This window comes from Saimiri boliviensis, chromosome 13 (assembly GCF_048565385.1).
Source record: "Saimiri boliviensis isolate mSaiBol1 chromosome 13, mSaiBol1.pri, whole genome shotgun sequence".
Taxonomy (NCBI): Eukaryota; Metazoa; Chordata; class Mammalia; order Primates; family Cebidae; genus Saimiri; species Saimiri boliviensis.
This window is the reverse complement of record NC_133461.1, coordinates 69112868-69137800: the sequence shown is the minus strand read 5'-3', so window position 1 is coordinate 69137800 and position 24933 is coordinate 69112868. Positions and strand designations below refer to the sequence as shown.

Sequence of the window (24933 nt, the reverse complement as noted above, 5' to 3'; positions counted from 1 at the left end):
TGCATTGCAGCCTGAGTGACAGAGGGAGACTCTGTCTCAAAACAAAACAAAACAAAAATTGCATTTGTACCTATTAAATTAAAATAAAAATGTGTGTTAAAGTTTGATTAATCATTTTATATGCCAGTTAGGCTGAAGTAAATAATAAACTTTCAAATTTGTCATATTAAGAGAATTTGGCCAATAACAAAATAAGGAAAAATATGAAAATAAACTTTATTATTCTATGCTTGTCACTATTAATACATAGTTTTAGAAACTTTGCTTTTCAGTGGCTGACCACTGCCAGTTTTCCAGTGCTTACTCTACAGCAAGCATCCTCCCATTCTCTCCTCCCACACCCAACTCTCATACTGATGCTGTTAACAGCCTCTTTTACAGATGCAAAACTTGGGAATAATAAGGCAGTCATTTGCTTAAGGGGAAACCATTAGCCTGGCATCAAGCTGAGGTCTGAGGCTGCAGCTGCACTCGGGCAGCCTTTGGGCAGCTCTGACTCCAGGCAGTTCTCCAGTCACCAAAGCCCTTAGAGAAGGCTCAGGACCTGACCTTGGCAAGGAAGAACTTTGAGCCTAGGCTGGTCAAATACATATGTGAATAGTTAAAAAAAAAAAAAAAAAAGTTCAATGCAACATAAATCTCTAGGAGTTAAGGGTGACCGTGGGCTGTGATGCTGTGGGCTGGCACCAGCCAGGGACAGCTCCACAGAAGACCTGAGGTTGGGCTCGGAGGGGCCACCACTGCCCGCCACATCAGTCGTCTGCAGGTGCCTCAGCCTTGCTTTTGACTTTTTTCAAAAAGGGATGAGAACCCTCCCTGGCTTTCTAATCAAGGGATGTTATGACAGGAATATTTTTGGAGCAGTGTAAGAAATGGGATAGCATGAGCGAGAGTCTAGACAGAAGGTGACTGTGCAGACAAGCGCGAAGCGCTCCGTCACTGCCTAACAGACGACCCAGACTCCGCAGGTGACAAGCATTTATCATCTCCCCGGTTCCAGTGGTCAGAACATCAGGAGCAGCTCTGGCAGGGGTCCCGGCCTGGGCCTCTGACGAGGTGGCAATGAAGATGGTAGTGGCACTCGCAGCCTCCGGGGGCTGCACCAGGGTTGGAGGATGGCGTCCGCAGTGGCCCCTATGAGGGCCCCTTCAGTGTCCTTCAAGCCTGGCAGAGAGACCATGTGTGAGCTGGCGGGCCCTGCGACAAGGATCTCCGGACTCAGCCTCCCCACAGCCCCAAGGCCCCGTGGCCCATCCTCCGCAGAAGGCATGAGACACGCGGGCAAGGTCACGGAGTGGCAGCACCAGGGACCAGGGCGTGGAGCAGAGCAAGGTGGGGAAACCCAGAACTCAGCCAAGATGCTGGAGGAAGGTGCGGTGTGCAAACGACCCCGAAGGAAAGGCAGGAGGAAGACATCACCAGGACGCAGCCTTTGTGTTTGGGAAATGGGAGCAGCACTCATTAGAAATGGGAGAAGGACAGCAGTGTGGCGGGAGGAGCAAGCCCGCTTTCTCTCTGTTCACAGGAGATGCAGGGGCACCTCTAGGAGAGGCTGTGGTGCCAATCAGTAGCACACACCCATAGTCCCAGCATTTGGGGAGGCTGAGGTGCAAGGATGGCTTGAGCCCAGGAGTTTGAGACCAGTCTGGGCAACATAGTGAGACCCCATCTCTAAAAACCAAAACAAACCAAAACAAAAAATTAGATGTGACAGCCTGCACATGGGGCCCCAGCTCCTCAGGAGGCTGAGGCGGGAGGATCACCTGATCCCAGGAGGAGGAGGCCGCACACCACTACTGTACTCCAGAGCGAGGCCAAGAGGCCACAAGTGCACTGCCGTTCCTGCTGGCAAGAGTCCCCGGACCCTGCGCACAAACAGCACTGGGCACCCTCAGGGCCATGGCCCGCGGGCTTCGACGGGAGCAGGAGGCCGCCCTAGGGGGCGTTTTTTCCTAGTGCCGGGCTGGCCAGGAAAGCCGCTTCCAGTGCCCCCCAAGCCCTGCTGGGCCACTCAGGCCGAGCCCTGCGCTGATTTCCCAAACCAGCGACCAAAGTTGCGCTGCTGCGGCCTTATCGGACCATATTCACCTCGTGCAGATGCACATTCTGCAGACAAAGCAGCGTGTCCGCACCTCGGTCTGTTTCTGGCCGGTGGGGCAGGGCAGCTTTCGCTGCCGTTTGGCTGCGGCTGGATCCGCCAGCTCTGCTCTTGCCCTTCCCATCACTGCGCTGGACTCCTCTTCAAAACAGAATGAACCCATTTCCAACCAACACAGACGTTACGACGACAACCAACTGTATCGTAATTAAAATCAGCTACTGCTACTTCTTCGGTTTAAGAACTGACCACCTCAAGAAAACTTCCTAAAACTGATATGCAGTGGAAGGCATGGAACAACCACGACGCACGCAGGTGCTTGTTTTTACCCCACTTTGGTCACCAAAGATTTGAAGAGGCTGGAGTCTGACATTTACAACTGTCCTCTCCTAAAAATTTACAACTGTGATCGTCGCCCTACTATGTGTGCCAGCCAGTGTGCGACCCTTTCTCTCCATCCCTGCTTCAGAGGTTTCCAGATTCCACGTTTCCTTGTTTCCGTCTAGAGCAGACCATCAGGTGACAAGTTCTAGATCATTCCTGCTGGGACTTAACAGAGCTGCTGCGGGAGCTCGAGGGCGCTGCGGCCTGGGGAGACCGCACACCAGCACCCCGTCGGAGGCCCCACTGCCTGCGGGACTGGGGAGGCAGGCGCCTCACAGCTACGCTCTGAGGGAACTTTCAAGATGACTCTGAGTAAATGCAGAAAAACCACTGACACGAAACGTTTTATCCAGCATGAGCCTATCTGTGTTTAATAAAGGAAGGGAAGAGAAAGGCCACACATACACTTTCATAAGCACACAAAGCTGGAAAGCTTCGTGAAAGAGGAGCCGACTGGCAGCAGGGGAGGCCTTTACCCTTCAACAAACTCCAGACTCCTGCACTCTTTTTAAACCCTAAGCATGGATTGCTTTTATTTTTTATTTTTTAAATTAATGTTGTTTTAAACAACTTGGATTTAAAGATGGTGGAAAAAAAGACCTTTGGCCTTTGTCCCTGAAACACTCACAAAACTACAAGGAGAAAAACAGGGATGCAAACCTCGGATACTCTCTGGGATCCGTGACCTCCGGCCCCAGCAGGTGAGGTTGGCGGGCAGCGAGGGGGGGCCTTCAGCCTGGGTGCAGGATGTCCCCAGGGCAGGGCAGGGCAGGGGCAGGCTGGAGGGGCCTGGCACAGCCTGCAGAAAGGGCCCTGGGACCCGTGGACCCCAGCCCTCTGCCCACGTGAGAAGCTTCGTCTGGAGAGGCTGAGTCTCTCAAGGAAAGCCATTTGGGGGCCGAGATGAAAGCCACGGTCCCAGGCTGCAGCCCCGCAGTTAGCGCCCACCAGAGGCCAGGAGCAGATGTGAGGCCTGGAGCAGCCACGGGCCCAGGAGAGCTGCCTGCTGATCTGCAGGAGGAAGGGACGCGGGGTGGGAACCGGAAGATGCCAGATGGCAGCGCACCCGCCACCGTCTGCGGAGGGGCCTGACTGGAGGATAGCATGGGCGGCCGGCGGTGGCATCGGCCACCTGCAGGGAGAGAAGGGCCTGCGCCACCGCGACAGGCAGGGCGATGGGTGTCATCCCTAAGGGACACAGGCGAGGGCCTCGCGCCCTCCATCCACGCAGGTGGCAGGGCTGGCTGCACTGCTCCCTGCTGCACGCTCATGAAAGGCGGGTCGTCCGGGCCCGGAATCCAGCCCAGTCCCCCTCCCCCGCCCCGCGGGCCCTCACAGCCAGACGCGCTCTTCCGTCCCGTCCTTGCTCATCCTCTCCTGGCCTCCTCGCCTTCTTCTTTTCTTTCTTCCAGGAAGCATCTGCGGAGACACCAGGGGTCAGCTCACAGAGGGGCGGAGGACGCACCACACACCACAATCACAACACAAACCACACTCAGGACACACTCACACATCACACACATGCACATCTTACACACATGCACACACCACACACATCACATACACATCACACACATGCACATGCACCATACACACATCACACTACACATCACATCCATGCACATCATACACACATGCATACCACACATCACACACAGCACACACACATGCACCTCACACATCGCACATACATGCACACACCACACATGTACACATCACACATCACATACGCACAGCATACACACATCACACACATGCACATCACACACACACATATACACATTACACAGAGCACACACACTACACACACATTCATACCACACAGCACAATCACATACATGCACATCAAACACACATGCACACGACACATACCACATACAATACACATCACATACAGAACACACACACTTCCCACACATGTACACACCACACATGCAGCACACACATCACACCACACACACCCCACATACCACACAGATATACACATCACACCCCACATATACACATCACACACAGGGCATATACACCACATATTTATACACACAGCACACAACACACGCCACACACAGCACACACACACCACACACTACATACCACACACACACACCACACAACACACACATAGCACACACACTGCACACAACACACACACTGCACACAACACACACATATATACTTACCACACAGCACACACACCACACAGCACACAGACATAAGACGCCAGGCGAGGGTCCTACATGCGCTGAACTCAGGGTGCGGCCATGGAGGCAAGGCCCACGGCTGCCCCAGCTTGAGAAGGAGAGCAAAGCCCGGCTTCAGTGACTCGGGAAAAATCAGCACGAAGTTCTTAAGGACGCCCGGAGCCACACACGCCGGAAACAGATCGGGAAAGAAGGGGACGAGCAGCCCAGAGCAGTGCAGCGCGGCCGTGGGCCCAAGCCGCCCGCGGGTGGCGCATCCTCCCCTGGGAGCGGCGTGACCGCCCACCGTCGGGCCAGGGCTACTCGAAGTCCAGTCGCTGGCGGCCCAGGAAGCCAGGGAACGCTTGTGAAGCTCAAGGGAACATCGGGAAAGGCTTCCACCGCTAAAAGGAAACGGCCGGTGGTAGCTGCATGGCCATGCGCTGGCTTGGAGCAAGCAAAGAGCACAGGACCTTGCTCACAGCAGCAGACGCGGATGCACCCAAAGGGCGGCGCCCCGTCGGCACAGGCCGGGCCACTCGCGCCGACTCTGCAGTCACCGGGGTCGCCTCGGCAACCGAACCAGAGGGCAGCTTGCCGGAGGGGCTGAGCTGCCTCCGTCCAACCCAGAGGGCCGCAGCTCAAGCTTCCTCAAAATCTAAATCCTGCCACCAAGCAAGGAATGAAAAAGAAAGAGGATGAACCCCGTGATTCTGTGTCACTGCGGAAGACTAAGGAGCTCCGAGCTGGAGAGCCGCCAGCAGCTGCGTATTTCCGGCGTCCCCTCGCAGGGCGCACCATGCACACGGGTCACGAGAGGCTAAAAGGCCCCCCTGGTGAGTGAATACTGTACTCACCGCCATTTATGACAAGCGCAGGCGCAGGCCTCCTTAGCTCACAGCACTTTCGGAGTGTTCAATTATCCACTCGATGGCGGCCCACCCCTGCAACACGGAAAGATCTCAGCACCGACTGGGTCATCCCACCTCCAGCTGCAGACAGCAAGCGACAAGCCCATGGGCTAAACTGCGGAAGGAAAGCGCTGCAGCCGCAAGGAGACACAGCAGTGACCTTTCCGAGGGACCTCCACACAGGCAGGCAGTTCCTCCAGCTCAGAAGAGGGAAGGAAAGCTGTGCCTAAGAGTCACTACTGTGTTAGCAAACCAGCACCCCGCGTGGCTCTCCCAGCCTTGGCGTCCCTCTTAGCACAGTATGGCAAGTCCTGTCCCTCACCTCCCAAATCTCAGCGCTGAGGCTGCCCCAGGAGGCCAGGCAAGCCCAGGGTGACACCTCCACGCACCCCCAACCCCATCCCCTGCACCTGCCCTCAGCCTGCGCACTGTTTCCAGGCACAACACCTCTCCCCAGCTTGCTAGAGGAGGCAGTGATTCTCTCTTAAGTCTTCAACACAATGCCTAATTAAGTGAAATAAAGGAAAGCCAATTTGACCTCAATGACTTTACCCCAATTTTTTCACTTAAAAGGCCTAAGGTAGCTGTGGCCTCATTGAATATTCCCTTCCTCTTCTAATATTTTCTTCCGCAAACATTTAGGGCTTCTGCCCTAAGCCAAGCATTGGAAACCAGGATGGGTGAGATCTGGTCTCCTTCCTCCAGCATGGACAAAGCTCTCCCCATTGGCCTTTGCTGCCCTACCTCCTCTGAACTGAGTTAAGCTGCTCAAATATCTATTTCTCAAATCTGGATTATTCCACAATATTGGACAGACAGGTTCTTCTATTGGTGATGAGACTCAATGCAAGCCATAAATGGTTTTCTACTAGTTGGAGAGTTAAGCATGGAAGGGCACTGGAAAGGGAAGTGCAGCCCTTGGAATCACCCACGGATCCTGACAATGAAGACTCACCTCTGACCTCTAAAAAGGAGGGAAGAGACGGAGGCAGGGAAGCGTGAGGGGTATGGGGGACAGACAAACGGAAGGCATGAGCCTGTGAGGCAAGCCCAGGTGAAAAGCAAAGGCCCTGCTCTGGCAAGTGGCATCCTTTAAATGTGAGGAACATCTTCCTCCCGAACACTCAAGCCCTTTCCTTCAACTCTGCTGGAAAGGAGGGCAACATGGACTCCTAGAACAATCTCTGCCTCCACTCCAGTGCCCTGGACACAAAGGGAGGGCTGTAGATGGCCTCCTGGGATCCACCATTTCTCCTCTGGCCACCACAAAGCTAACTGCCAAATCCTGCCAGAGAGATGCGAAGACCACAGCAGACTCCATGGAAGCATCACTGCTAGAGAGGTTCAGCCAAAGCCACTTAATGCCCATTAAATAGGAAACTACTATCAGTCCTGAATAGCCTACCTGGCACTGTTAACACCTTATATTTCTGATGTTGTGGGTTAGTTTGCTTTGGTAACTGAAGCCTACGACATTTGGGCTTTTTGAAGCAGTAGTTGCCTTGGCTGGGTTTATGCTCCAGGTTTACGCCATACATTCCCTACTGCGAAGAGTAACTTTCTGGCTCCCTTGGCTTTTACGGACACACATCCCTCAGACCTGGGTCAGCCTTTCCCTACCCTAGTTTTCCAATACTGTGGCATTACGAGCCCAGCACACATGGAAATCCGTAGCACTCAGGAGGATTTTATTTGTTTATTTATTTATTTAATTTATTTTTTGAGACAGAATCTCACTCTGTAACCCAGGCTGGAGTGCAGTCGTGGCTCAGCTCACTGCAACCTCCACCTCCTGGTTTCAAGCGATTCTCATTTCTCGGCCTCCTGAGTAGCTGGGACTACAGGCGTGCACCACCATGCCTGGCTAATTTTTGTATTTTTAGTAGAGATGGGGTTTTGGCATGTTGGCCAGCCTGGTCTTGAACTCCTGGCCTCAAGCAGTCCATCTGTCTTGGACTCTCAAAGTGTTGGGATTACAGACATGAGCCACTGTGCCCAGCCAAGAAGATTTATGAGACTAAAAATGTAATCTTCTTAATCTGGCACTTACCAATAGAGCACACATAACTCCTAGGACTGAGATACATACCTTCTTTGCATTGGATGATATTGTGTTAGCCATTAAACTTTCCAAATAACTCCCAAGGCTAATCCCCTTCACAGTGATGATGGCTTCTTGTGTGAGCATGGTCCTGCCAAAGAGCAAGAAGAAAAGGGCTAACCAGCCCTGAGAGAGAGGAGGATCTGCCCTGCCCTCACCCTTGGCATTCAATGTGTCAATCCCACAGGAGATTACTCACATTTCTGGGTTCTCTGGATGAGGTATGTACACCAATCTCTCATTAACTGACACCAAATTTGTGAGTGTGATCTTAAAAAAAGAAAAAAAGGTTTAGATTGTATTTCTCTTGCATTGCTTCCCAAATCATCTGCCGTACTCTTCCATCCCCAAATTAGCACTTAGCGGGGCCAGAACAGAAGAAACATTTAGGCATTGGAGATACCACCGCATTAAGTCCTAGGAAACCATGGCTTTGCTGTCCTTCTGGCAACTGTCATCTGCCCCACTCCACACGTGAGCAGGGCTGTGGCCTTGAAGGTAGAGTCAAGCTGCCAAAACTATGAGCAGTTGCATTACAGAAAAGGACAAATAGTCCTGTGTGTCCACACAAGTGAGAGGAAGCTTTTCACCTACCCATGGCAGCCCACGGAACACTGTCTCCTAGGACTGGATGGGACAGACCCTGAATCTACATGGAGACTGCAGAGTTCTTGTCTCCTCCAGTACCACTTCCTGTAAACAGACCGACTCCTTATGTACATATTTATATTTTCTTTCTCTGAATTTTTAATTTTTAATTTTATTTTATTTTTATTATTTTTTTGAGATGGAGTTTCACTCTGTCACCAGGCTGGAGTGCAGTGGTGAGATCTCAGTTCACTGCAATCTCTGCCTCCCAGGTGATTCCCTTGCTTCAGCCTCTCGGGTAGCTGGGACTACGGATGCACCACCATGCCTGGCTAAATTTTTTTTGTATTTTAGTAGAGATGGGGTTTCATCATGTTGGTCAGGATGGTCTCAATCTCCTGACCTTGTGATCTGCCTGCCTTGACCTCCCAAAGTGCTGTGATTACAGGAGCGAGCCACTGTGCCCTGCCTCTTTTTTTTTTTTTTTTTTAGACAGAGTCTTGTTCTGTTGCCCAGGTTAGATCAGGGCTCACTGCAGTCTCAATCTCCAGGACCACCTCTGCCTCCTGAGCAGCTAGGACTACAGGTGCGCACCACCACACCTGGCTAATTTTTAGACTTTTTATATGTTTCCATGCTGCCCAGGCTGGGATCAAACTCCTGAGCTCAAGCAGTCCTCCCACCTTGGCCTCCCAAAGTGCTGAGACTACAGGCGTGAGCCACTATTTTTCTATCAAAATATATATTTTGCTTATATTTTCTATCTATTTAAACACTGGAGTTCTGGAGCCACACTATCTAACAGAATTTTCTGTGATAACAGCAATGTCCTATGCATGCTGTCTGATGGGGTAGCCACAAACACATGCGGCTAATGCACACCTGACGTGTGGCTCATATGACTGAGGAATGAAATTGTTAATTTTATTTTATCTGAATTAGGTTTTGTTTTGTTTTGTTTTGTTTTGAGATGGAGTTTCACTCTTACTGCCCAGGCTGGAGTGCAATGATGTGATCTTGCTCACTGTAACCTCTGCCTTCTGGGTTCAAGCAACTCTCCTGCCTCAGTCTCTCGAGTAGCTGGGATTACAGGTGTCCACCACCACGCCCAGCTAATTTTTGTATTTTTAGTAGGGACAAGGTTTCATCATGTTGGCCAGGCTGGTCTTGAACTTCTGACCTCAGGTGATCTGCCCGCCTCGGCCTCCCAAAGTGCTGGGATTACAGGCATGGGCCACTGCACCCAGCCATAATTAGTTTACAACTAAATAGCCACAGGTTGTTGGCAGCTGCCACACTGGACAACGGAGCTCCAGAATTGCTTCATTATTTAACCCAATTCACCCTCTTCTCGAAGGGCCAATTAGAAAAGACCATGTTTTAAAAAGTTGAAGCAGTGAAAAGCAAATTAACCTTTCTGTAGTGATAAACACTCAGTTTATCAGTAATCTCTCACTGAATCCACCCCCCCGCCGACCCCACCACCTGCCTCACTGTCCCAATGCAAATGGTTAGTAGGAAATCTCTCTCCTCCTACTGAGTGCCGAGTTATCAAGAGTTTCATATGTATGGTCATTACATTGAACAGAAATATTTAACAATATCAATTAAAAATGAAACTCTGATTAGTTGTCATTTTATGTGCAATATTTTATGCACGTCACTGTGTTTCATAAACCTTACTTCTCTGAGGTTTGCTGTTTTCTTTTTTATACAAGAAATGTGGGACTCAGAAAATGTAAACAGCATCCTGAAGTCGTCGGGCCATCCAGCAGTGGCTTCAGGACACAAGCACACGTCTGTCTTGCTCCAAACCCCATTTCCTTTCCATCAGACCTCACTGGAGGATAACCTGTTCCTTTTTACATACAACTGAGTTTTCTGGAAGGATAAAGTGGAATTTCATAAGTAAATATTGGTTTGGGGGGCAGAGAGAACAGAATACATAAGTTGTCAGGAATAGCGACAGGGGACCCTGACAGGCTCCTGTGACTTCGTGCAGCCTGGGACAAGGGGCCAATAGACCAGGGGACATTGGCAGAGGTCCAGGTAGTACATTAAGGAGCCAGGCTGTACCTTGCAGATGGCTCAGAGTCTCATCTCAGCACACAGGGATGCACTCACTGCCTTCTACAGAAGGTGCTCCCAGCTGGGCAGAGTGTAGCTGGCCAGCAGCATTGAGTGTCCCTGAGGCTGTTCCCACGGTCACCTGAGCAGCTCACAGGAGCTCCCGAGGCCCTCAGGGTGTGAAAGGGGAACCACAGGACCCAGACCGGCTCCACTTTGTTTCAAATACAGGGCCTCCCACAAGATGCTGAGAAGATGGGGAGCTGCCCAGGTACCGGTTTGGGTACTTGCGCATGGCTGCCTGGATGACCTGCTCCTCAACCCTGTCCCTACCCACGGAGCCCACCAGCCCTGCCTGCCCCTGGGCCCAGGTCACCCCTCCCTCACCACAGCACCGCTGGCCACACCTTCAGCTTCAGGCCAGACACTGCATGGCCCTTTGGGAAAGGGCGGCATACTCAGGATGTGCGAAGCAGGCTTACCTCTCAATTTCCAGACCTGATGGGCCCCACCCGGGCCCTGACCAGAGAGGGGAGCTGCACCATGGGCCTCCCGTTCCTCACTCCCCAGTCTCACCCTAGGCAGCCTCTGGTACCTCTCACCTGGACAATTACCTGCCCAGACTACTGGCCTCCCTGGTTCGGGTCCCAACATCTCCCCACCCTCTCTCCACAAGGCTGCCAGGGTTTTCTTCCCAGCACACAACCTGGCTACCTCGCCATCTGGCAACAAACTCTCAGTGGCTCCCACTTACCCCAGAAGCGGCCTCCAGCTCCTCTGCCTTCTGTGGTGTTATCCCTGCCCCTCTCCAGCCTCCTTCCTTCCACACACCTTCCCCTCTTAGTCTCCAACCCACCTGTCTGTGGCTCTCTAAGGCTCAAGGGCGCCCACTGCCAGTGTGTCTGGAGAAGACCTGCCAGCCTCCCTGTCACCTACATTCGCGCAACCACTTGGGGGGGGCTCCTGCCTGCTGCCACCTACATGGGTTTAGATGCCCACCGTGTTGTTTAGAGCCAGTCAGGAGGGCATCTCTTTTAATCCTTGCATTCCCCACCCCTAGCACTGTGCTGGGTACCTGGCAGGCTCCTGATGCTGTTGGCAGACCAGTAAATAAGTGGTGGCTAGAGCCAACCGTGGCCCTGGAGACAGAAAAGGGATGCCAGATGAGGGCACCGCTGACTTCAGCCACCATACCCCATTTCTCTACTTGCTGAAAATAAGGATTATTTATGAAATAAATAATTTTCCTAGTCCATGCATATTCTCCAACATGTTCTTTGAATTTGCATTAGGCCAATATACTTTTTTTTTTTTTGAATCTCACTCTGTCACCCAGGCTAGAGGGCAATGGCATGGTCTCAGCTCACTGCAACCTCAGCCTCCTGGGTTCAAGCAATTCCTCTGCCTCAGCCTCCTGAGTAGTGGGACTACAGTACCTGCCAGCACACCAGCTAAATTTTTATATTTTTAGTAGAGATGGGGTTTCACCATGCTGGCCAGGCTGGTCTCAAACTCCTGACCTCGTGATCTGCCAGCCTCAGCCTCCCAAAGTGCTGGGATTACAGTCGTGAGCCACTGAGCCTGGCCCATACTTTTTTTAATTGAGAGAAGTGGAGGAGTGACGGGGAGAAAATAGCTTTAAAAATGCCTGTTGGTGGTGCATACCTGTAGTCCCACCTGCTTGGGAGGCTGAGTCAGGAGAATCACTTGAATCCAGGAGGTGGAGTTTGCAGGGAGCTGAGATCCACTGCACCCCAGCCTGGGTCAGGGAGAAAGAGAAAGATTCTGTCTCAAAAAAAAAAAAAAAAAAAAAAAAAAAGAAAGAAAGAAAAGAAAAAAGCACATTGGAAGGCATCACTTGAGACCAGGAGGTTGAGACCAGCCTGGGCAACATACCGACACACTGTCTCTACAAAATATTATAAAAAATAGCTGGGTGTGGTGCCACATGACTGTGGTCCCAGCTATTTGGGAGGCTGAGATGGGAGGATCACCTGAGCTCAGGAATTCGAGGCTGCTCTGAGGTATGACCATACCACTGCGCTCCAGCCTGGGTGACAGAGCAAGACCCAATCTTTAGAAAAACAAAACCGCCTGCTGGTTGTCTGGATGGTGATTATCTTGTGGGGGGTACCCAAGGGGTCTCAGAGGCTGGTCAAATTCTGTTGCTTGACCTGCCTGCTAGTTAAGAGGTGTGTTCAATTTGTGACAACTCATCATTGTGTGCATTTTTCTATATACTTATTATACTTGAATATAAAGATAAACTGCTAAATGAATTCAGCTTTTCTATTAAAAATAAGCACCACCTAGACAAAGGTGTGCTGGAAACAGAATTAAAGAAGGCCTTGTGCACCATCCCCCAGACACAGAGTCCCTTTCTCATCTGAGGCCATCGCTTACATTGGTGGAACAAAGTTCCATTTTCTTTTCCACTGGATCCACCACAGAATGTTCTTGGATGTATGTCAAAGTCCTACTGGTTCCCAAAATCTAAAACACAAAGCAAAACTAGCATAGTGGAACGTTAAATATTCTACTTCAGATCACCACCGAACACCGTTGCATTTACTAATTAATTCGCTATTCTATAAATGGTATCATGGGATGCAGCCAGGGACAGCGACAAAATCCCTGTGTCCAGGGCACTTCTGCTCCAGCAAGTGAGCCACTGAGGAAAGAAATGAATTCCTCAGAGTGGAGCGCGGGCCGAACTGTCCTCCCGGCAAAATAAAACAGGCTGCGGGCAATGGAGCCCGGAGGCCCCTCTGCTGGATAAGGTCTGGGCAGAGCCCCAAGGAGGAAGGTGCCACCAGAGTGCTGGGGTGGGGGGGTTGGGCCGGGGTCAGTAGGTGCAGGCCCTGCAGCAGGAGCTGGGCTGACCAAGGGGCCTGTGCAGGGGCCAGGGCTTGGACCGCAGGAGGAGGTGAGCTCCGGGCGCCGGGTTTGGGAGAGCAGTGCTCAGATTCCCATTTCCAGTGACCTCCCTGGCTCTGAGGAAGAGGCTGTGGGGGCTGAAACAGGTTGAAGCCTAACCCCCTTCCTGTGGGGACACCAGGAAGCGTCTGGCTGGGGACAGTGGGATTTAGAAGCGATTAAGCCGGGAGGAGGGTGTGTGGCCCTGCTAATCCAGCACGCCCGGGGCCCGAAGGCAGAGCAGATGGGGATGCCAGATGCCAGGCGGCGCGGGGCAGAGCCTCCTGTGCCCACCCCCTCCATCTCGGAAAAGACCCCCCCACTGCCCCCCGAACCCGTGCTCCCTGATCTCGGGAACCCCCCCACCACCCTCCCACCCCCTGATTTCGGGGAAGACCTCCCACCGCCCCCCCGACCCCACGCCCTCTTGATCTCGGGGAAGACCCCCCCCACCGGCTTCCCGATCTCGGGAAAGGCCATCCTACCGCCCCCGCACCCCGCCGCGCCCTCCGATCCCCGGGAAGACCTCCCACCGCCCCCCTACCCCGCGCCCTCTGATCTCAGGGAAGACCCCTCGCCGCCCTCCCCGATGGCAGCCTGAGTAGCGGAGGGCGGGACAAGGGGAGGAGGGACGCGGGAGAGGGCGGGGGCGGAAGTGGGGAGGGTCAGGCGCGTTGGGAGCCGCAGCCCCAGCCCTGCTCACCGCTCTCACGAGGCCGGGCAGCCCCCACTCGGTGCTGAGCAGGCGCAGGCTGTGCAGGCGGCCGCGGCCATCCACGCGGCGCTGCAGCACGTCCACGCCCAGCACGCTGGGGTTCATCGGGTTCGGGTACTTGCGCATGGCCGCCTGGATGACCGTGTCCCACGGGTGGCTGCGGGGAGAGCACAGGCGGCGGTGAGCAGGCCCGGGACCGGGGCCGCAGCGGTAACGGGGAGGCAAAAGCCCGCAGCCAGGCCTAGTCTCTTCGCTTTAATGAAAGGCTCGTCCGACAAATCCGAGGAGTCCCGCGAGCCCTCCCCGGCCGCCCGCGCCGCACCTGCAACGCCGCACCTGCACGCCTCGGCACCTGGCTGCCCCACGGTGTTTAACAGAAACACACACCTGCCTCCGCGCACCCAGAGCACGCTGTGCTCGCCGCTACTCACGGGCAACTGAGGATGCACTACTTTGTTCCCACTTCTAATGGTCTATGGCTGAAGCAGCCACACTTCTTTTCTGATTATAAAAAATGTGTTCAAAATTTTGAAAAAGTATAGGCATTTTACTTTATTAATTATGTTTTGAGACGGAATCTCCCTCTGTTGCCCAGGCTGGAGTGCACTGGCACAATCTTGGCTCACTGCAACCTCTGCCTCCCAGGTTCAAGCGATTCTTCTGCCTCAGCCTCCTGAGTAGCTGGGATTACAGTTTTACAGGCACCAGCCACCACGCCCGGCTAGGTTTTTGTTTTGTTTTGTTTTTGTATTTTTTTTTTTTTTTTTTTTTTTGGAGACAGAGTTTCGCTCTTGCTACCCAGGCTGGAGTGCAATGGCGCGATCTCGGCTCACCGCAACCTCCGCCTCCTGGGTTCAAGCAATTCTCCTGCCTCAGCCTCCTGAGTAGTTGGGATTACAGGCACGCGCCACCATGCCCAGCTAATTTTTGTATTTTTAGTAGAGACGAGGTTTCACCATGTTAACCAGGATGGTCTCGATCTCTTGACCTCGTGATCCACCCGCCTCGGCCTCCCAAAGTGCTGGGATTACAGGCTTGAGCCACCGCGCTCGGCCAGTTTTTGTATTTTTACAAAACAGAAAAGAAAAAGTAGAGACGGGGTTTCACCAAGTTGGCCAGGCTGGTCTTGAACTCCTGATCCGCCTAGACCTCCCAAAATGTTGGGATTACAGGCCTGCGCCACCGCACCCAGCTTATAAAGACATTTTAAACAATCTACAATTCCACACTCCAAGGATCACTGCTGTCAACATTCTGCGTGCATTCTCCCCCTTGCCACCACACAAACCTCACATTTTCCCAAGCCACGCCTGGCTAGGAGGACCGTATAGTGATGCAAGAACAGCGATGGCCCGAATATCACAGCTCTCAGCACCACCTGCTGATGGAAGCTCCCAGCCCTGCCAAGGCCCCCAGTCTCCTTGGGCATCCTAGGGGTGTCCCTTGCAGGACAACACCGCTCCTTCCCTGGCCCTGAGCCTTTTCCCCTTGGTTTTTGTCTGAGACAGAGTCTCATTCTATCACCCAGCAGGCAGGAGTACAGTGCCGCCATCAGGGTCATTGCAGGCTCAACCTCCCAGGCTCAAATGAACTTCCTACCTCAGCCTCCCCTTACCCCACCTCCAGTGGCTGGGACTATAGGTATGTGCCACCACACCTGAATTTTTTGTAATTAATTAATTTTTTTGAGACGGAGTCTTGCTCTATTGCCCAGGCTGGAGTGTAGTGGCACGATCTCGGCTCACTGCAACCTCTGCCTCCCGGGTTCAAGTGACTGTCCTGCCTCAGTCTCCCTAGTAGCTGGGATTACAGGTGCCTGCTACCACACCTGGCTAATTTTTGTATTTTTAGTAGAGATGGCCATGTTGGCCAGGCTGGTCTTGAACTCCTGACCTCGTGATACAACCGCCTCAGTCTCCCAAAGTGCTGGGATTACAGGCATGAGCCACTGCGCCCCACCAATTTTTTATTTTTAAAAAATGTTTAGGTTTCATTAGGTTGCCAAGTTGGTCTTGAACTCATGGCCTCAAGCAATCCTCCTGCCTTCACCTCCCAAACTGCTAGGATTACAGGAATGAGCCACCATGCTCAGCCTCCCCTTGTTTTATTTCCTGCCATCAGAGAGGTCACAAGCTGCCCATTGCTTTCTAGAGCTCTGCACTTGGTTGGGCCTGAAATCTGCAGGGGTCAGACACATGTCTGATGGGAGCCAAGTGAGGGGCCATCACACCTATTCAGCATGGACCCTCCCCCAGACAGCTGAGGGAATGCCAGCAAGTCACCTGATCGCCCTAATTGTCCTAAGCCATCCTCCCTTCAGGATGTGCTATGAAGCCTCTTCAAGGACAAACATTCTCTGACAAGATCATTTCTTCAGCAGTGCCCAGAGAGGTTTGTCCAGCTTATGTGTAGACACAGCCCAGAGGCAAGCCTGGATGTGTGCACACACATCTGCACCATGCACACTCACACACGTGTGCACATACACATGCATACACACATACATGCACAGGGACACACATCTTGAAAAATTAAACTGGGATTACATTCAGCATATGAGTTTACCATCCACTTTTTAATAACTGCTGATAAACACTTTCCAATATCATGGGGCCATTTTCAGAATTATAAATGGATTTTTATAATATTTATATGTCAGAATTATATTTCTGAAATATTATATATTATGCATTATATATTATAAATTATATTAATTTATAGTATTTCAGAATTATTGTAAACAATTATAAAAGGATTATAAATGGCTGTACACTAGGTCATCTTGTGGTTGTGTATATTTCACCAGTCTTCTATGGTGGCTTATGTTATGTAGATTGCTTTCACTTTCAGATGATAAATCGTAACAGTAGTGAACATTTGTGTACATTAGTCTTCCAACACATAATTCTTCCTTAGGATAAAGTTCTAGAAATGAAATTTCCAAATAAAATACGGAAGTTTATGAACATATTGAAGCTTTTGTTCCATATTTTGGTCATTTTTTAATATAACTGAGTGATGATTAATTTACTTTAACCTCATCAAACTCTCGTCCTAGGTGAAAGTTAGCAGCAGGGCCCAGATGAGAAGCAGGTGTCACAGCTCCCTAACCTATGTTCTTTTATCACATTCAGCGGCTTCTAAATTGTCAGGGCCTGGCCTGGAGTCCTCTCTAACAATAGAACACTTGGGTTCAGTTTTTCAAACCATGCAATTGTGTCACTAAGTTAACGCATTCCACTGGTGAACATAAAGGGAAGAAAGGGATGAAGAAGCCCAAACTGTGTGGTCCTAATCACTCTAAGAATTCAGTCAGCTTGGAGTCCTTTCTCCTCTCTGAGGGTTAGGGAAGAACTGTCAGGGACATGGTAGACCCCAGAGCTGGGTAAGGAAGGTGAATCCGAAGATACATGAGAAGCAGAAAGGGTCTCAGACGCCCAGGAGAGCCTTCTCAATGAATAATCTGAAGGCTTTTTAAGCTCCTTAGACTGGTTCCCACTGAAGTCATTACTTTAAGCAGAATAGGCTACGCCTTCAAACATCAAGCATAAAATAATCTAAACATTGAGAATTTTTTGCATTACGCTTATCTCAAATAATGTCTCTTTCATATAAAAATCTTGCATCTTAGTGCTGGGTGCAGTGGCTCATGCCTGTAATTCCAGAACTTTGGGAGGCCAAGGCGGGCAGATCACTTGAGGTTAGGAGTTCAAGACCAGCGTGGCCAACATGGTGAAACCCCATCTCTACTAAAAATACAAAAATAAGCTGAGTGTGGTGGCACACGCCTGTAGTCCCAGCTATTCAGGAGCCTGAGGCAGCAGAATTGCTTGAACACAGGAGGCAGAGGTTGCCATGAGCCAAGATCAAGCCGCTGTACTGCCTGGGCGACAGAGTGAGACTCTGTCTCAAAACAAAACAAAACAAATTAAAAAAAAAAAAAGATTTAGGCAGGCAGGTGTGGTGGTTCATTCCTGTAACCCCAGCATTTTGGGAGGCCAAGGCAGGAAGTTCACTTGGGACCAGAAGCTCAAGACCAGCCTGCGCAACAGAGCAAGATCCCTATGTCAACAAAAAATACCAAAGGTAGCCAGGTGTGATGGCACACAACTGTAGTCCCAGCTACTCCAGAGGCTGAGATGGGAGGATCACTTAAGCCAAAGAGTTTTCGGCTGCAGTAAGTCGTGATTGTGCTATGGCACTCCAGCCTGGGCAACAGTGAGACCGTCTTTAAAAAGAGAAAATAAAAAAAGATTCAGGCAGCCATAAACAAGATAAACAGCCTGCTACGCCCCACCACCAAGTGACCCGAGGCCTCCATCAGCTGCACACCCTGGGGGCTCCAACAGTTTCAGGCCACAACTGTTGTCACAGTGCTACTGAAATTTGGCCTTTTTTGCTGTATTGACATTTACAGTTTCTGCAAAAGCAATGAAAGGACAGAGCCAACGTCTTCCTGGCATCAAGGCAGGGCTCCAAACTGTGCGTGGTCACTGCAGTCCTCACTGCTGTGCACTGGGAAAACAATGCCAGTTTCTCTTAAGGACATCTGTGATGAAATGGTAAAGTGATTAATTTGATGACTGTTTGACCCCTGAGTACTCTTCTCTTTGATATTCTGTGTGAGGGAACAGAAGTGCACCAGAAGCCCCTCTGCTGCTGAGGCCCAAGTCCCTCGGCTGTGGGGTGTCTGGGGGCACTGGCACCTGTTCATTCTGAGGGGGAGCCCCTGTCTCTCTGCTGCTTTCCACTGCCTGCCTCTTGTACTTGAAAGAGCAATCAACAGAAAGAACAATAAACAGACAAACTTTGCTTATTCAGACTTGGGGATCTGGCAGATGACTTCTTAAAAATTAATGAAGTGAGCCCATGCTTCAAGGAAAACAACTGATAGTATTTGCTGCCAAAGATAAAATTTGAGCTTCAAAGTGATAATTTGGCTGGGCAGGATGGCTTATGAGCCATACCTGCAATCCCAGCACTTTGGGAAGCCAAGGCATGAGGTCAGGAGTTCGAGACCAGCCTGGCCAACATGGCAAAACCTCACTCTAGTAAAATACAAAAATTAGTCAGGCATGGTGGCACACCCCTGTAATCCCAGCTACTAGGGAGGCTAAGGCAGGAGAAGTGCTTGAACCTGGGAGGCAGAGGTTGCAGTGAACCAAGATCACACCATTGCACTCTAGCCTGGGTGACAGAGTGAAACACTATCTCAGAAAAAAATAAAATAAAATACAAATAAAATAAAGTGATCACTGAAATTTTAGAAAACTTGTATCTGCTACCAGGAGCTGGATGACTGCCCTATGCTGCATGCTCAGTGGCGGCCTATATTCCAAACGATATCAAGTCATACTTGGGTTAAAGACTCATTCACGTACAAGACAGGCCAATGGGTTTGTTGTTGTTTTAAGAGATGGTGTGCGGTTGGCACGGTGGCTCACACCTGTAATCCCAGCACTTTGGGAGGCTGAGGCAGGTGGATCACAAGGTCAGGAGTTCAAGATCACCCTGGCCAACATGGTGACACCCCGTCTCTACTAAAAATACGAAAATTAGCTAGGCTCATCACAGACACCTATAATCCCAGCTACTAGGGAGGCTGAGGCAGGAGAATCCCTTGAACCTGGGGGAGAGAGTTGCAGTGAGCTGAGATCATGCCACTGCACTCCGGCCTGGGCCACAGAGTGAGTCTCTGTCTCAAACAAAAACAAAAACAAAAACAAAAACAAAAAAAGACAGATGGTGTGGCTCTGTCACTGCAGCCTCACGAGCAGCTAGGACTACAGGCACGAGCTACCACACCTAAGTTTTGTATTTATTTTTTGTAGAGATGGAGTCTATTAGGCTAATCTCAAACTCCTGAGCTCAAGTGATCCTCCCGCCTAGGTCTCTGAGCTTGTTACTCTATTCATTATAGTTTCAGGTTTTGTATTCCAACTAAGTGTGAAGAAACTACATTTGTTTAATCACAGTAGCAGAGAATAACCCCAATTACTTAAAAAGAATACTAAGATACTCCCACATTTTCCAACTGCGTATTTGTGTGAGGCTGGGGTTTATCCATACGCTTCAACCAAAACTACATATGTTACCAAACACAGACTGCAGAAGCAGGTATGAGAATCAAGTTATCTTCTATTAAGCCAGATACTGTAGATATTAGTAAAAACAGAAACAGTGCCACTTCTCTCACTAATTTTTAGAAAATACAGTTTTTTAATTCAGAAACATTATAACACAATAGGTTTATTGTTAAATTTAATAAATTTATTTTTTCAATTTCTCATTTTTCATTTCTAATATGGTAAATATTGACAGATATAACCCACATAAGCAAAACTCTTTAGGGTTTTGCTAAGTAACCCACATAAGCAAAACTCTTTAGGGTTTTGCTAAGTCAAGAGGTCCTGAGGCTGAAGAGCTTGAATCCACTGGCCTAAGTGGGCCCTTAATTAAGCCTGTTGCCCAGGCTGGTTTAAGTGAGTGGGAGACAGACACAGGGCTGGTCACTGCAGTTTGATTTGTAATAAGGGGAAAACTTAATGCCCTTCAATAAGAAAAAGAATAAATAGTAGCACTTTCACACAGCTATTATAATCTATCTATATCTACATATGTTTACGTAGACATCTATAGACATCTCATATAGTGGATTTTAGAAAAACAATAGGGCCAGGCACAGCGGCTCATGCCTGTAACCCCAGCACTTTGGGAGGCTGAGGTGGGTAGACCACTTGAGGTCAGGAGTTTGAGACCAGCCTGGCCAACATGGCGAAACCCTGTTTCTACTAAAAATAGAAAAATTAGCTGGCAGGCATGGTAGCAGGTGCCTATAATCCCAGCTACTCAGGAGGCTGAGACAGGAGAACTGCTTGAACCTGGGAGGCAGAGGTTGCAGTGAACTGAGATCCTGCCATTATACTCCACTCTGGGTGACAGAGTGAGACTCCGTCTCACACAAAAAAAGAAAAGAAAACAATATGACCTATGTAATGGACACATGCATATACACAGAAGCAGTCAAGTGGACCCGTGGAACACAGACCCCCTGAGAAGAATGCCCACCAAACTCATCCTCATGGCTGCCTGCAGGGAGGGAGGCACAGTGGAACAGCAGCAGGGAGGGAAGAGTGGGCTTTAACTCATCTGTAATGTTCAATTTCTCTTCCCTGCTCCTGGCTAGAAGGCAAACTTGCTTTAGGCATGACTCCCTGTACCCCAAAGCCGTTCCTGCTGAGACGGGTGTTGCCAGACATTCCCAGCAGCTGTCAGAATCAAAGGTGTGTGCAGCTTTGAATTCTGCTGGAAATCTACTTGTGATGGGTCTGTTATTGAAGATTTTGTCATAGGTCTGTCTGAAACCTCATTCCAGGCTGGAAGACATTTTAAACCCTGTTCACTTTTAAATGTGCCTTTCTATATTTTGGTCCTATATTTTAAATTATATTTAAAATACTTTCACCTTTATCTAGGTAACACACACATTAATTTGCCTGGGTTTCCCTAGGGCTCTCTGTTTTTGTCCGAGTGTTTACACTGCTGTCTGCTGGGTGATCTCAGGACCTGTGGAGTTTCTTCTCGATGTGGACACAGGAAGAAAACTTGATAAGATCAAAAATGTTTGTATCTAATTATTTCTTCATTTCAAAAGTACTGTAATCCCAGCACTTTGGGAGGCTGAGGCGGGCAGATCACCTGAGGTCAGGAATTCGAGACCAGCCTGGCCAACATAATGAAACTGTCTCTACTAAAAATACAAGAAATTTGCAGGGCATGGTGGCACACACCTGTGGTCCCAGCTACTCAGGAGGCTAAAGCACAAGAAATGCTTGAACCCCAGGAGGCAGAGGTTGTGGTGAGCCAAATCTGTACCACTGCACTCCAGCCTGGGCAACACAGACTCTGCCTCAAAAAAAAAAAAAAAAAAAAAAAGTACAGTAAATTTATTAATTTCCAATCAAATGTTCACCTAACAGCACAACAAACATTTTTTTTAAAGCATAGAAAGAAAAATAAATAATCCTCAAAGGAAAACCACCAGAGATTTCAATAGATGAAACAAGGGAAAAACTGCACAGTAAGTCCAGCCAGGAAGCCAGGTTTCCAATTCGTACTGTCATTTGGATGCTATGCCAGTTCACAGTGCCACATCATTTATGACCTGTCCAGCCGCAGGCCAATGACAGCATCCTCAGCCAGCCACATTCCACATTTGTCAGGCTCCATTACAGCCCTTTGCTTTTAGGTTCAAAAGTCTACCACAGAGGATCAGCACCTAGTCCGCAGCAGCTCCAGGCATGACCATGATTCCTTTGGTGGATAGCTGCCCTCGTCCTGAAAGTGCCTCTGGTCTCCATGAGATTCCTCACCCCTTCTGAGCACCTGCTAGGGGCCAGGTCCTGGCGGGGTGCCAGGAGTACAAAACGAATGACATGACGGGAGGAATGAAGTACTGACCCTCTACCACATGGTGAGCCTCAAAAAGCACTCAGACACAAAACGCCCCATATTGTAGGATGACATTTGTCCCGACAAGAAAAATTCATAGAAACAGAAAGCAGATTCTGATTGCCTGGGGTGGGGGTGAAAATGGGGTAAATGGGAAGTAATGTGCCTGGGGCACCACTGCAGAGCGATGGAAGTGTTCTAAGACTGTGTGTGTGATGGTCGTACTTAGTAAAAATTATTGAATTATACATTAAATTATACATTAAAATGTGCATAATTTTATGGCATGTAAAGTATACTTCAGTAAAGCTTAAAAAAATAAATGGGAGCCGGGCGCGGTGGCTCACACCTATAATCCTAGCACTTTGGGAGGTTGAGGCGGGTGGATCACAAGGTCAAGAGTTTGAGACCAGCCTGGCCAATATAGTGAAATCCCATCTCTACTAAAAATACAAGAATCAGCTAGGCATAGTGCTGGATGCCTGTAATACCAGCTACTCGGGAGGCTGAGGCAGAAGGATCGCTTGAGCCCGGGAGCCGGAGGTTGCAGTGAACTGAGATGGAACCACTGCACTCCAGCCTGGGCGAAAGAGCAAGACTCTATCTCAAAAATAAAATAAAATAAAAATAAATGGGAGTTAGCAGCTGCAACAATTTTCAAAAGCATCAACTGTGATTTTTCAAAGCTGGTTATTCATTTGTGCTTGTCCATGGACATTTCATGAACCTCTAGGGCAGACCTTGGCCATTCCATGAGAAAACTGAGCCCCAACTGACTGGGCACCCCTGGTATACAGTGACTCAACTATCTAAGGCATCCAGATGGCTCAGCGATGAAGGAACTGAGAGGGTTGCTGAAGGAACCCCACTTGGGAAACACTGCAGGCCATACAAAAAATTAGATCCCATCAAGTCTAAAGATTCCATGAAAAATAATTTCACAGGTTTTGAAACCACTTGGTATATTTTTATTATAATTTTACATTTTAAAAGTCAGGCCAGGTACAGTGGCTCACGCCTGTAATATCAGAACTTTGGGAGACCAAGACGGGTGGATCACATGAGGTCAGGAGTTCGAGACCAGACTGGCCAACATGGCAAAACCTCGTCTCTACTAAAAATACAAAAATTAGCCGGGTGTGATGACCCACACCTGTGGTTCCAGCTACTCAGGAGGCTGAAGCACGAGAATCGCTTGAACTCGGGAGGAGGAGGTTACAGTGAGCTGAAACCCCACTACTGTACCCCATCCTGGGTGACAGAGCTAGACTCTGTCTCAAAAAAAAAAAAAGTCAAAGGATGACAATTTCCTTCCACACAGTACTTTTTCCCCCCAGAATAAAATGCTTAAGTGGGGTGAGATAATTTACAAATCTTTGTTCCTGTAAATAAATATTAAAGAATAATTTCAGTGTGTCATAGATCAGTGACTTAAGGAGAAGATACCACTTAGGTCAGGAAGACATCTTTTTTTTTCTTTTTATTTGTACAAATTTATGGAATACATGTGCAGTGTTGTTACATGCATAGATGCGTAGTGATCAAATCAGAGCTTCTAGGGTATGCACTACCCGGGAAGGTGCCTTGCACCCATTAACCAATTTCTCATCATCCTCCCTGCTCCCACCCGCTCACCCTTCAGAGTCTCCCTCATCTGACGTTCCACTCTCTCCATCCATGCGAACACACTTTTTGGCACCCACTTAGGAGTCAGAACATGCGATACTTGTCTTTCTGGGCCTGGCTTCACTTAGGATAATGACCTCTACTTCCATCCGTGTACCTGGGGGACATTTTTAAACAGTTCCGCGGTTTCCCACACTGGCTTGGAGGCCTTCCGTGCCTGTGAGTGAGTTCAGGACCAGGGCCCCCCAAATGCCTTCTTCCCCTTAGCTTTCTCAGAAGCTCACAGCCCGCCCTGGTCCCTCCGTGAAACGCGCGGAACGTTGATGACAACCTCAGCAAAGGCGCTAGCTTGCAGGCCTCTCTCCTGCCCGGCCCCCAAGAGAGCATCTAGCGACAGGCCCCCCCGCTCCTCCAGCCATCCCCGTTCCCCGCTCCGGCCGCCCCCAACCCCGCCGCCGACCACCAGCAGGGCCTCAGTGCCGGCTGCCAGATCCCTGCGCCCACCAGCGGAGAAGCTGGACCGGGCGCAGCGCCTCGCCCCGACCATGGTGGTGGTGGGGGGTGGGGTTGGGGTTGGGGTCGCGCGAGCCTCCCTCCGGGCTGCGGAGACCGCGGTGTGGGAACTGCTGGTGGGGGCTGGAGGCTCCGCGAGGCCTGCTCGGAGGTCCGGCGTTTCCCTGGCCGCCCCAGCCGGGCTCCGGAGAAGGAGCCCGCCTCCACACGCCCGCAGCCCGGCCTCACCCGAACACGTGCTCCGAGCTCCAGATCTTCATTGTCACCGGCGCGGGGCGCGGACTCTGGGATCAGTGGCGGGTGCTCCAGGGCTGGCGGCTCCCGGCGCGGCGTGGGTGGGGCCTCGGTGGGCGGGGCGCTCTTGGGTGCCGCCCACCCCGTCA

At 50.3% G+C, this 24933-nt stretch overlaps 1 protein-coding gene across 1 annotated transcript; it reads right to left on the bottom strand.

Annotated features, from left to right (window-relative positions):
• Window positions 1-2825: 2825 nt before the first annotated feature.
• PRELID3A (PRELI domain containing 3A) lies at window positions 2826-24883 on the bottom strand. Its single transcript, XM_039463892.2, has 7 exons — window positions 24779-24883; window positions 13949-14117; window positions 12733-12822; window positions 7874-7944; window positions 7663-7765; window positions 5520-5606; window positions 2826-3901 (listed from the first exon to the last, which is right to left on the bottom strand). Exons 1-6 carry the CDS (start codon window positions 24808-24810, stop codon window positions 5553-5555), a joined length of 519 nt encoding a protein of 172 aa, XP_039319826.1. The 5' UTR covers window positions 24811-24883; the 3' UTR covers window positions 2826-3901; window positions 5520-5552.
• Window positions 24884-24933: the final 50 nt, after the last annotated feature.

What these genes read in the sequence shown, in the direction of transcription:
- PRELID3A (XM_039463892.2), bottom strand. Translation starts at nt 24,810, where the DNA reads ATGAAGATCTGGAGCTCGGAGCACGTGTTCGG. An exon ending in TGCCCGGCCTCGTGAGAGCG is followed by an intron (nt 12,823 to 13,948) that starts GTGAGCAGGGCT and finishes TTTGTGTTTTAG; the next exon opens with ATTTTGGGAACCAGTAGGAC. An exon ending in TGGAACTTTGTTCCACCAAT is followed by an intron (nt 7,945 to 12,732) that starts GTAAGCGATGGC and finishes TCTTTTTTTAAG; the next exon opens with ATCACACTCACAAATTTGGT.